The sequence below is a fragment of the Heteronotia binoei genome, chromosome 15 (assembly GCF_032191835.1).
Source record: "Heteronotia binoei isolate CCM8104 ecotype False Entrance Well chromosome 15, APGP_CSIRO_Hbin_v1, whole genome shotgun sequence".
Classification (NCBI taxonomy): domain Eukaryota; kingdom Metazoa; phylum Chordata; class Lepidosauria; order Squamata; family Gekkonidae; genus Heteronotia; species Heteronotia binoei.
Genome location: NC_083237.1, coordinates 38,299,516 through 38,312,763, shown reverse-complemented (window position 1 = coordinate 38,312,763; position 13,248 = coordinate 38,299,516). Strand labels below are relative to the sequence as shown.

The 13,248-nt window shown below is 40.6% G+C and overlaps 1 protein-coding gene across 1 annotated transcript; it reads left to right on the top strand.

Moving 5' to 3' along the window:
* The first annotated feature begins 10,917 nt into the window (after positions 1–10,917).
* LOC132583447 (olfactory receptor 4D1-like) lies at positions 10,918–11,895 on the top strand. Its single transcript, XM_060255084.1, has one exon. It carries the CDS (start codon positions 10,918–10,920, stop codon positions 11,893–11,895), a length of 978 nt encoding a protein of 325 aa, XP_060111067.1.
* Positions 11,896–13,248: the final 1,353 nt, after the last annotated feature.

Sequence of the window (13,248 nt, the reverse complement as noted above, 5' to 3'; positions counted from 1 at the left end):
TTTATTCTTTGTACCACCTGGGGGATGTGTGTTCAATGCTCTTATAAATCAAGCCAGGATACTCCCTGCCCAAAGATACAAGCACCTAGCTAAGGCTGTCCTCTCTACTCCCAACTGACTCCCGCCAGGCAGACTGCCCCAAATAAAACCGCCCCCTCTTGGCCTTCCCCGCATTACTTTGGGTCCTCTGTGGCTCTGCCCCAGCTGGAGACACCTGGCCTGGCCACACCCACTGATTGCTGCCTTCTGCCACCACTCCGTTTGCCCCCCGAGGCACCCATCCCGGCTGCCGACAGCGCCGAAAAAAACGCTGCTGCCACTTCTTTCTGCCACTCAAAGGTGCCTCCCTACTTGGCTGCTGCTGCCACTTCTTTCTGCCACTCAAAGGTGCCTCCCTACTTGGCTGCTGCTGCCACAGTTCGCCCGACACACCTGCTGGCCTTCGCTCTCAGCACAGAGCCAAGAGCCTAAACACAACTGTGTGGCTCTGGGCGGGGTCAGGGCTAATATAGCCCCAATGCCCCGCCCTTCAACAGGATGCCCAGGAACTGGCAGCCTCACCGATCCTCTGGGGCAGCAAAAGCGGCCCCACAGCCTATAGCTGCTGACACAGCAAGGCTGTGGAGGGGCCAGATTTTGTCATCTTTTACTTTTGCTTCTTGTCTACCTTTAACAATTTTTTTTTCATTTTAAACAATTTTATTGATACGTAAAAATAGCTTACAATCCATAAGACAAGAAGTTTACCGTTAGGATCAACAGGAATAGCATCGTAAGCTTAGTAAACAAAATACATAACAATAACGACCCTTAAAAACAAAATACAAACTGAAGATAATAATATTTATAATAGTTATAATACAGTATTTAAAAATAAAATAAAATCGGGGAAAGGAAAGAAAAAGAAAAAGAGAAGAAAAAAAATGTAATACACTTGTAATTAACTTGAACTTAACTTGTTAAAAGATTTTTATAGCAAAAGGAAATCCTTATACATTTTGTTTTTGGTATAAGAGTTAGCATAAAATGGATCGGTGTCAAGCTTTTCTAAAATGGGAAGCCAGGTTGCCATATACTTAGAGTAGGCTTGGTATGGGTCTTTGTGATCTATGGCTGCCTGAATTTTATCCATTACAATGTGTTCCCAGACTTTAAGTAGCCAATTATCAAGTGTCAAATTCAATGAGTTTTTCCAAGACTGCGCAATCGTGGTTTTAGCATCGGTCAGAAGTTTAACTACCAAGGATTTTTTGGAAGATGACAGACGAGTATCAGACCAATGATTAAGGAGTATCCTTGTTGGGTTGTCAGGGATCAAAACCCCTGTCAGGGAGGAAAGATGGGCACAAATTGAAGTCCAGAATGGTCTAATTTTGGGGCAGTAAGAGGCTTTGAGCCCACAGTTTCTCCAGCAGTCCGAGGAGCCTAACTGAGTCATGTGGGAAAACTGATTAGGAGTAAAGTACCAACGTGCTATTAGTTTAAAGTTTTGCTGAGATATATTTATAATGGTAGATTGTAGGGCATCACTAGCCCATATAGAGTCCCATTGGTCAGGAGAGAGAATGGTGCCACAGTCCTTATGCCATTGAGTGGTGTAAGAGGGTAAGGTTGCTTCGAGTTTGGACAATAGGATTCGATATAGCCGTGAGATGAGACTATTAGGCGTTCTCTCTTCATGAAAATGAAGAACCAGGTGTTCATAGTCAGATGAAGGGCGGGAAAGTGAAGAGATCACTTTAGGGTCCTGAAGGAGGTGCCTGATCTGAAAGTATTTAAACCAAGGTACTGACTTAGTCAAAACTTGGTCCAGGTCATTTTTAGGTAAAAGTTGTTTAGAAGATGAAAGAAGGTTAAAGAAAAAAACTTTTGAAGAATCTCTCCAGACCTTAAAGGAAGAGGGTAGTTGGGCAGGGGGAAAATATTTTTGTCCTATATAGGACGAAATAATAGAGAGTCCTGGAGCCAGAAAGTGACGCTCCGAATCCCATACTGACAAGAGCGCCCTGAGGAATGGGTTTATGAGTTGCCATGGTGGGCGTTCATTTTTCTTAAGCCATAATAGTTCGTAATATTTCAGTGGGGTGAAGTGAGCTTCCTCTATGGGCATCCACGGCGGCGGGGGATGTTGATACAATATTTTGGTCATCTGGGATAAAATAGTAGCTTTATAATACTTTGCAATGTCAGGGACAGCTAGGCCACCTTTTAGTCTTGATAGAAATAAAGTTGATACTTTGATTCTAGGTTTTTTATATTTCCAGATGAAAGAGGTCAGTATTTGTTGCCAGGATTTTAACATGGGCTGAGAAATCTCAATAGGAAGAGCCCGAAATAGATATAGAAACTTGGGGAAAATAAAGGATTTAATTGTGTGGATTCTTTCCATCCAGGATAGTTGCAACTTATCCCATTGCTTTAGCGTGGTAGTAATCTCAGATGCTGTAGCCATGTAGTTAGTTTTTAATAGGCCAGCTATATTTAAGGGGATTTTCAGCCCCAAATAAGACCAGGAATCAGAAACCCAATGGAAGGGGTAGTTTGCTACTATGTCTTTTTTAGAAGTATCAGAAATTTTAATCGGGTAGAGAATTGATTTCGAATGGTTAACTGTAAGACCTGAAAGTTTACTATAATCAGACAGGAGAGAGGAAACGGCTTTTATAGACTGTAGTGGGTTTGTAATGTATAAAACTATGTCGTCGGCAAATAAACTTATTTTAAAAGTAGAATTTTGGACAGAGATGCCAGAGATCTCTGAAGAAAGCCGTATCAAATTTGCGAAAGGCTCTATGACAATGGCAAATAGCAATGGTGATAGGGGGCACCATTGACGAGTTCCTCTTTCTAGGATAAGTGAAGAGGACTGTTGACCATTAATTTGTATAAACGTGGATGGACGGGAATACAGAGAATCTATAACCGTTTTAAACCTTGGTCCAAAACCCATGAAATGTAAGACTTTTTTAAGGAAGAGAGGTTCTACACTATCGAAGGCCTTTTCTATATCTAAGGCAAGAATACAGGAATCGTAAGGCTGAAAAGTGCAATATTGAATTAAGTTAATTGTTTGTCTAGTGTTGTCCGTGATATCACGATTCAGGATGAATCCTGATTGGTTGGTGTGAATATAAAGTCCTATGATTGTATTCAATCTAGCAGTCAAAATAGAAGTAAATAGTTTGTAATCGTTATTTAATAAAGAAATGGGGCGGTAAGATTTAACATTTAATGGGTCCTTGTCCTTTTTGGGAATCATAACTATTTTCGCCTGGGACCAGGAGGGGGGCATACAGCCAGAGTCCAGAACAAGATTGCAAACAGTGGTAAAGTGAGGTACCAGGGAAAGATTGAATTTTTTATAAAATTCTGAAGGTAGTCCGTCTCTACCTGGGGTTTTATTAATTTTGGAGGCCTTAATGGCTTCAGCGACTTCAAGAGGAGAAATCGGAGAATCTAAAAAGGCTTGGTGTTCATAAGAGAGTTGGGTAAGGATCTTCTGGTTTTGAAAAAAGTGATCTATTAGGTGGGAAGGAGGATTGGACGAGGTATATAGCTGTTGGAAAAACTGGTGGAAGGTGTCCAAAATTTTTTTATTTGATGAGTGTATTTTACCTGAGTTGTCTCTAAGACAATTAATCTGTCTTTCGCCTAGCTCTTTCCTGAGTTTCCACGAAAGTAGCTTCAACGAGCGGGGGTGATTATACCAGTATCTTTGTTTCACGAATAGCAGGTTTTTTCGGATATTAGATGTTTCTAATAAGTCTAATTTCTGTCTTTCAAGAGCTAGTTTTTGGTAAACTTTATTTGAGCAGGTTTGCTTGTGGTTTTGTTCCAAATGTTTAATATTGTCTAAAATAAGTTGTTTAAGTTCTAATTTTCTTTTTTTGTAGGCCGAATGCAAGGAGATACATTTGCCTCGCAGAACAGCTTTCATTGCATCACACACAATTTCCTTGGAAACCCCACAATCCAAATTGTTTTTGAAATAAAGATTGATCTCTTGCTCTATTTGTGTACAAAATTCTTGGTTCAGGAGGAGTGATTTGTTTAATGTCCAATTAAATGAGGGCCTGTCCTGAGAACCAACATGCAGCGTGCACTCCAACCAAGCATGGTCGGAAAGTGTCCTGAGGCCAATATTGGTGTGGGAAACTTGGTTCAATAAAGAGGGAGAAATAAGAAAATAGTCGATCCTTGTAAAGGTGTTATGTAATGCCGAAAAATAGGTGTAGTCCTTAACCCCCGGGTTATGTACTCTCCAAATGTCACGTAGGTTAAAATTATGAAGCACAAATTGCATAGGTGCTGAGGAAGAAGTTGGGGGAGAATGTTGCTTAAATGATCTGTCCCATTTGGGGTCTATAATTTGGTTAAAGTCCCCCCCTATAATGACTGCCCCTTCTTGGAAAGGGGCGAGTTTAGATAGCGTGTCTTTTATAAAAGTAATTTGTGAGGAATTGGGAGCATATAAAGAAACCAAAGTAAAAGGAGAATCGTTAAGCATACCTTTTATAAAGATATACCTTCCCTGGGGATCTACTTCTTGGGCCGACAAAACAAACCGAGTATTTTTTGAAAGTAAGATGGCGACTCCGCGGGATTTAGAAGAACCAGGAGCTACATACTGTGTGTGAAACCACTTAGATCGAAGTATGGTGGTGCTTGCCGACTTAATGTGGGTTTCTTGTAGGAAAAGAAGATCAGGTTGCTGTCAGCGTAGGGTTCATGGACGCTCCAACAATGGACAGACTCTTTTCATTTGAAAATAAGTTTCATTTATTGGATACATACATGTTACTGCTACGAGAGTTCTTGGAAAGTGATAAGGTACACACAAACTAGCTGGCCTTTATGGCCCAGGATCAAAGCTGGGGGGTTTAAATCATTCTCACAATACAGTCACATTCTACTTCTGAGAGGTGCGAGGTTCCCACACTGATATCTTGCATAGCTGGCTACGTCCGTTTCCTCTCCCCCACAGGCGGCCTTACTGCGACTGAGAGCTGGCCGCATAGTTTGCACTTCAAACACCTTTACAGCTCTTGGCACCAAGCTCCTCTTCTCCCCCCCCCCCCACTCCCCTTGCTATCACAGCTAAATTACGGTTACAGGTCACAGGGTTAGTAAGCCATACAACAGTTTAGGCATTCTGGTTAGTATTAGTTTGAACACAAGCTGACAGTTGCAATTTGGTCAAAGCAGAAGAAAGCCGCTTAGCTTTGTTAATATTGTTAAGGCCTCTGCAGTTAAGAGAAATTAACTTTAAATCAGACATAATTTAAATGCATTAAAGTATAAAAATGTTGTTGAAATCCCTATAAAACCTGTAAAACCCAGACTGGGACTCTGTATAGCAGTAATGAGAAGAAGTTAAAAAAAAAAAACCCAAATAACAATGACAACATTTTCCCTGCTCTCACATCACAGAATGAACAAAGAGAGAACATTGGGGTGGGAGTACCAAGGTTGGTAACCTGACTGTAGAAATCCAAGTTCACAACAACAACCATATTTGTCTGGACCCAATTGAGCAAACACAAACCACTTTTCAGTATAAAAATAAAAATTTCCAAAAACCAAAACACCACTAAAAGGATCCACTGAATTCATGGGTTATGGCCAGAGTATACCAAAACATACCAGTGCTGAACAAAAAGTACTGTCTGAAAGAGGCCATCAATAGACAACAATAAGAGGTAACTTTTCCCCCTAAAAAAACAAATCAACAATATTAACAACATAAATCTTACTAAACTGTTAATTGTTTCCAACCAGGAAACAATGCAACTTTACTCAGTATTTAAGAAATATACAATCTAATATGAGGGGAGCAAAAAGAAGGAACATCCCGGCTGTCCCCTTAACAATATGACAAAGTAAAAGGAGAGAAAAACCCGCTCCCTTAAACCAGAACAGAATGGCATGGGTCGTGTAAATACAACTGTTCAGTAGCAGGAGATGGAAGTAACAGGAAATGAACTGAACATCTATAGTGAACTCAACGTCGTCTTCTTGGCTTGAAAGAAAACGGTGGGTTGGTTGGGCGGGATGAAGTAGCCCCACTTGAGTCAGGAGATGAAGGAGAGTCAATGTTCAGTTGTTTAAGAAGATCACAGCCGGAGGTGAAATCAGAAGCTGTTAGTCAAAGGCCCTGGTGAACAACCAGTATCTGGATAGGAGAAGCCCAGCGGAAGCGTATTTTATGTTCAAATAGTGAGTTTAGAATCGGCTTCATTTCTTTTCTATGCTGCAGGGTTTCCGGTGAAAGATCAGCTAGAACCAGGATCCTTTTTCCCTTGTAGAGTAGGCCCTCTTCAGATCGGGCTCTCTGTAAAATCAGGGTTTTGGTCCTGGAGTCTGGAACCGTGGCAAGTATGTCTCTTGAAAAGTCTTTTGACTTGGGCTGTAATGCCCCCAAACGGTAGGCAGAATCGATAAGAGGGGCGACTCCATCTTGGAGGTGGAGGGCTGAAGCAAGCCATGAGGCAATAAAGATTTTTACCTCCTGGTTCTCTTCCGCCTGTTCTGGCAGGCCTCTGAATTTCAGGTTTGCAGCCCTTAATCTGTTATCCAGGTATGGCTTCTCATGGAGCCATAAATCTGAGCTTTGCAGGGCTTGTACAGCATCATAGGCCACTGTAGCCATTTCCAGCGCTGAATCTGCAGTTTGAGTGACTGCTGATAGTGTTTCATTGATTTTTTTTAATTCTGATTGTATGGGGGTAATAGCTTTGCTGATTTTCTCCCCTATTGTGTCCTCCAAGCGTGAAATCGCCGCTTGGAATGTTTGAGTTGTCATTAAAGAGCCCTCTTCCGAAGCGGGGCCGGGGGAAGGGCTGGACGCCATTTCAGAATGAGGTAAGGGCCCGGGGCTCATTGGAAGAAAATTCAGTACCTGCTGCATCTGTGCGGCTTTTGCGGGGGTCTTCTTGACTGCCTTGGGGTTTCCTGCAGTTCGTTTGCCCATGCCAGGTAGAAAAAACAGCTGAGAACAGAAGCGGGAGAAGTGGGAAGGGACTGTCAGCCGGGAGCCGCCGCTTCAAGCGTCCGCCATCTTCCACGTCGCTGCACCGCCCCCCTTTAACAATTTTAAGAAGGTCATCATTCATTGATTTTTTTATAGTGTCTTTTGGCTACAGGAATAGTCTTTGTGCATGCTTCCTTGAAAATATCTCTGGTTTCAACACATAGTTCTTTTGGCTCCTATTCACTTGAACTTATTAAGGCAGATCTGCTCTTTACATGATCTTTAAACTCTTCAAAAATGATGTTTTTTTTATTTTGGTATTATTAATGTTTTGTTTTGCTTCAGTTTTATTCTATTTATATATATATATATTAACAGTTCATGGTCTGTTCCAAAATCAGCTCCTGGTCTTGTTTAGCAGACAGCTTCATCTTCTATCTTTGATTACATAATCAATTTGATTTCTATATTGGCTGTCCTTTGATGTCCAGGTATGCAATTGTCTGTCTGGTTGTCTGAAACATGCACTTGCAATAAACAAATGTTGTCTTCACAGAATTCTATTAATCACTCTCCTGTTTCATTTCATGATCACAGCCCAAATCCTCCAACAATATTTAATTCTGCTTTAGTTTCTACTTTTGTGTTCCATTTAACTAGGAATATCTGCACATCTTAAACATGTGAACAATTTCTTCCTGGACACTCAGACACAAACACACACAGCACTCCACTCAGTTACAACTTCAGTATCATTCTATGCTAACTTCTAAAAATATTGGTATTATTTTAATAATGTCTCTTGTGATTTGATTCCCTCTTCACAAAAGACAATATTATTCTTCAGTATGATAAAATGAGATCATTGCAGCAGACTGCTGGATCAGAGCAATAACAAAGGACATAGCAGTTTTTCAACATAAAAGGGGATAATACAGATAGCTGAGAGAAAGCTAACAGTATTGTGTATGCTATGTGATATCATTTTTGTGAGTGCTCAGAGTAACTTTGGATACATTGATCATTGCTGCAAGGAACAGTGCTATAATATTTGGTGTCACTGTGATTACAGAATATGGAAAGGTTAATAATTATGCTGTAGGCAGCAGTGGACAGTACCTCAGTTGATGGAGAGAGCCATAAGAGACTTCCTTTCCAGTTTGACTGCAAAATTAAGTCCATTAGCTTCAGATCTGTGGGACTATAAAAGAGTCAAAAACAGAGTATTTTTTGATGTAAAGAAAATCTGTTGCTGGAAGAAAGATGAGTCATTGAATTGAAAATGAAGAACTGAAACCAAGAATCTGGAGACTTACTGTGACCACTGTTTCAGTCCACACATCCTGACATTTCCTAATTGGTATGTTGCAGTTATGAAAACATATGATGTATGTGAAGAACCATCTGAATTTCCATGTGCTTGTGGGAGGGTTGAGGGATTTCTTCACTGTGTTTATTCTTGTGGTGTTTATTCTTGTGATCATCTGTGTTTTGGAATATGTGTGTATTCCAATGTATTTGTTAAAAAAAAAGATTTAGCCACTGCTAAATCCGCCTTCTTCCATCTCAGAAGGGCGAGGCAGTTGGCCCCCTTCCTGGAATGTAGCGACCTGACAACAGTGATCCATGCAACGGTCACCTCGAGATTAGACTACTGTAATGCCCTCTACATGGGGCTGCCCCTGTGCCGAACTTGGAAACTGCAGCTAGTGCAGAATGCGGCGGCCAGGCTATTAGTGGGACTACCCCAGTGGGAATACGTGCAGCCTAGGCTGAGGGAGCTGCACTGGCTTCCAATTGTGTTCCGAGTTCGCTACAAGGTGCTGGTTATTACCTTTAAAGCCCTATATGGCCGAGGACCTGCCTACCTTAGGGACCGCCTCTCTCCATATGTTCTTCAGAGAGCACTGAGATCTAGTTCCCAAAATCTCCTAAAAATCTATGGACCAAGGGAGGCCAAACTGAAAGCAACGAGGGAGCAGGCCTTCTCAATAATGGCTCCCCACTGGTGGAATCAGCTACCGGAGGAAGTGCGAGCCCTGCGGGACTTTAACCAGTTCCACAGGGCTTATAAAACTGTCCTCTTTCAATAAGATAGAACCCTGAAAGTGACATCTGGCCATCTGGATATATATATTACTGTAATGTAGCACCTCTAATTTATTGTGGTTTTTAAAATATTTATGTAACTGTCTTTTTAACCGTATTTATTAACTGCATTTTATTATATGAATTGTATTATTATAATCATGGTACACACCATGACTTGTGAGCCTCCCTGAGCCTGCCTCGGCGGGGAGGGCGGGATATAAATAAAAACTTATTATTATTATTACATCTTAATGAGGAAAAATCAGGGATAAAAATATGCTGGTAAGGGCTAGAAATGTAAATTACTTTCACTACTGGGCAAAATCAACATCGGTTTAGAAGGGTTTCTTACTTTACAATAGTACAACCCTGAATAAAGTTACATGCTCCTAAGACCATTTGAAGAAATAGGCTTAGAAACCTTAGCTTAGAATTGCACTGCTTATCTGCTGCATCACCTCTGGGCAGCTAGGAGGGTAGACAAAAGCTCTGAATATCCAACTATTGGACAAGGAACAAGAGATAGTCACCCTCATCAGTTTCCTGGGAACTTCCAGTGACTTCTGGGTACAACTTGAAAGATCAGGTACCCCAAGGGACTTCTTACGATGTAATTGTTAAAAAAAGAAAAAGAAAATACACAAAACTTGATACAATTTTGAAGAAAGGAGCAGACATAGGCTTGAAACAAAGGTCCACGACTTTGATTACATATAATGAACACATAATTAAGCCATAAGAAGTTAGGATGTTTGGAAGTCAGCTAACCTAACTGAAACAAAGACTAATGAGGACAGTAATTGTTCCTGTTCATATTCATAGTCCATAATGATATGATGGAAAACCATCACAAAGAATCATGGGATGGGCCTTGTGATCTTCATGTACATCAGGGGTGGCCAACAGTAGCTCTCCAGATGTTTTTGCCTACAACTCCCATCAGCTCCAGCCAGCATGGCTGATGGCTGGGGCTGATGGGAGTTGTAGGCAAAAAACATCTGGAGAGCTACCGTTGGCCACCCCTGATGTACAGGATACATAATTGTGTGTTTCATGGTCAGTTACTAAAATTATCTCTATGTTGGGGTGCTCTTCAAAGCAACCTGGAAACAGCAGCTGGCCCAGAACGAGAACCTTGGGAATGTTCAGTCAGGAGAAGAGGAGGTTGGGGAGGGGGGGGCATGATTGCTCTCTTTAAGTATTTGAAGGGCTATCACTTAGAGGAGGGCAGGGAGTTCCTGTTGGCAGCAGAGGAGAAGACTCTTGTTGGCAGCAGAGGAGAAGACTCTCAATAATGGGTTTAAATTAAGGGTGGGAAGGTATGGGCTGGATATTAGGAGACACTTTTTTACAGTAAGAGTTGTTCAACCATGGAATCAACTACATGGGAGGTGGTGGTCTCGCCCTCACTGGCAGTCTTTAAGCAGTGGCTTATCTAATAAAGAACATTCATAAATTGGATGTCTATCATAAAAAAAATGGTTGGCCTAAAACCCACATACCTAAAGTATCATCTCATATGGCCCTGTGCAACAGCTGTAGTTTTCAGATTCTCACTTGTTAGTTTTCTTCCTACTTATGGGAATCTGGTCAGCATTAATTGTACCAGATTTTGTATTATAGTAAAGGATAGCATCATTATTAGCCTTAACATATAAGGTAGTAGGTGACACAAAACTCATCAGTAATTTTTGATGATACCAAGAATTGTGGTGCATATTACTCCTGACCAATAAAACTAGAACTCAGAACTGTGTTCCTACTGATATATGAATATATATAATGCATTAAATATCCTGTGTATTTATTGATATTTTATTGTGACTCTTGCAGGTATAAGATTGTGAAGGTTTTAAATGGCTCAGGACAACCAGACCTCCAGGGTGACAGAATTTGTTCTGTTGGGACTCAGTCAGAATTCTAAAGTGAATTTATTCCTTTTTCTACTTTTTCTAATTATCTATATAACAACATGGATTGGGAACCTCACCATTATCCTCACAGTGATCTTCATGCACCAGCTTCATACACCTATGTACTTTCTACTGGCCAACCTTGCTGGCACCGATATTGGTAATTCTACTGTGACTGCTCTCAAAATGCTTGGAGGTCTCCTTTCCTACCCCAATACCATCTCCTTTAACTGGTGCATTACTCAGATTTTCTTTTTCCGCTGCATTAGCGGTGTTGTAGATATTTTCTTAGTATTGCTGGCTGTTGATTGCTACATAGCAATCTATAAGCCCCTGCAGTACTACCTTATCATGAAACAAGAAGTTTGTATAGGATTTGTATCAGCTGCATGGATGAGTGGCTTTGTTCACTCCATCGTGCAGATTGGGATTCTTGTTCAGCTGCCCTTCTGTGGACCCAACATGCTGGATCATTTCTTCTGTGATATCTCCCAGTTTGTTAAACTGTCTTGTACTGACACATACATGACTGAAATACTGATGGTTACTAACAGTGGGCTACTCCTTGTGGTCATCTTTTTTGCCCTCCTTGTGTCATACACTGTGATCTTGATCAAGATTAAAACACACATGATGGAAGGAAGGCACAAAGCCCTTTCTACTTGTGCTGCTCAGATCATGGTCATAAGCATACATTTTGGACCCTCAATGTTCACTTATAATCAGCTTTTCAAAGTATTTCCAGGTGAGAAGTTTGTTGCAGTAATGTATACTCTCATCACACCAATGCTGAACCCAATGATTTACACTCTGAGAAATGCAGAAATGAAAAATGCTATTAGAAAACTCAGAAGAAAAATTCAGTCTTCAAGAAGGAGACTTCCTTTCCAGTTTGACTGCAAAATTATTCAGATGTATTAAATTGAGACTGTGGGAGTTGGAGGAAACGAAACTACGGCCAACAGACCCTCATATTTGCTCCCCAGCTTCCTTAGGTCTTTATGCTTTCTGCGGCAAAATGCCCCATTATCTATCAAACTTAACCATTCCAAGTCATCGCAGAGCATTTATGTTGGCTAGACTAAATGTATTGCCCTCCAAAGTTTTACAAGGGAGATATCATCAAGTCCCTTTAGGCGACAGACTCTGTTTCTGTGGAGCGAATATTCCCAACTCAATTCAGCATATATTGCTTGATTGTTCCTTTTATCATAATCTCCGTAAAGATTTATTTTGTAAGCTTTCTTTCTCCCCAGATTTGTCTATTCTGCCACCCTGTTATTATTTATTGAATGATACTGAGGGGGAGGTTAGCGAGGCTGTGGCAAAATTTTTGGCTGACATCCTTAAATTTATATCTGACCATGTATTAATGCATCTGTAAACTCGGTTTCATTTTGATTTTATCTCCAATGTTTAAATTTTTATATTCTGCGTGTTTTTATTTGTAACTGTTATGCCAGTAAAGGTTTGGTATGACTGCAAAATTAAGTCCATTAGCTTCAGATCTGTGGGACTATAAAAGAGTCAAAAACAGAGTATCCTTTGATGTAAAGAAAATCTGTTGCTGGAAGGAAGATGACTCATTGAATTGAAAATGAATCCTTGCTGCTCAGATTTCAGTTCAGAATTCTTAAAATGTAGAACATGCATTTAGTAGGCTAGCTAATAGTTGCACATGATTTGTGAGTGGTAAAGAAATAGAGGGAAACAAAATAAAAATGTAACCTGTAGAAATTACTTTGGCATGATGGCAGGGATTAATAGTTGCCAAGAAACAAATTACTACTGCTGTAATTTCATTATGGCTGCCTGTAATATTGGCTATATATTGAGGCAAATTCCAGTTCAATGAACTTTATGTAGAAATGGATGGGTACCAAATTTATTCTTGCCACAAGGGAAGTTGCTATTAATAGTTGGTTCAATGGGCAAAGGATGGACCATTCTGGATCATAAAAAGAGCACTAAGAGACATGTTGGAAGGCATCAATTAAGGTTCTCCAGGAAATAAAGGAAGAGAGTTATGGTCAATCTAAATAATAGAAGAAAATCATGCAGGTTAATAAGTTATGAGTGGTCTCCTTGGACCACCCCAATGTTTCTACTAGGGTTCAATGGACTGGCAGGAACAACAAATGTATGGGACTGAGGATGTAGTATTGTGGAATTGGGTGAGCATGAATTTCTCTTTCCCTCAGAGTATAATCAATTCTATGCAAAGGTGCTACAGGGATAGCCAGCACAGAAAGTCATCAAGCAGTCAAAACAGCA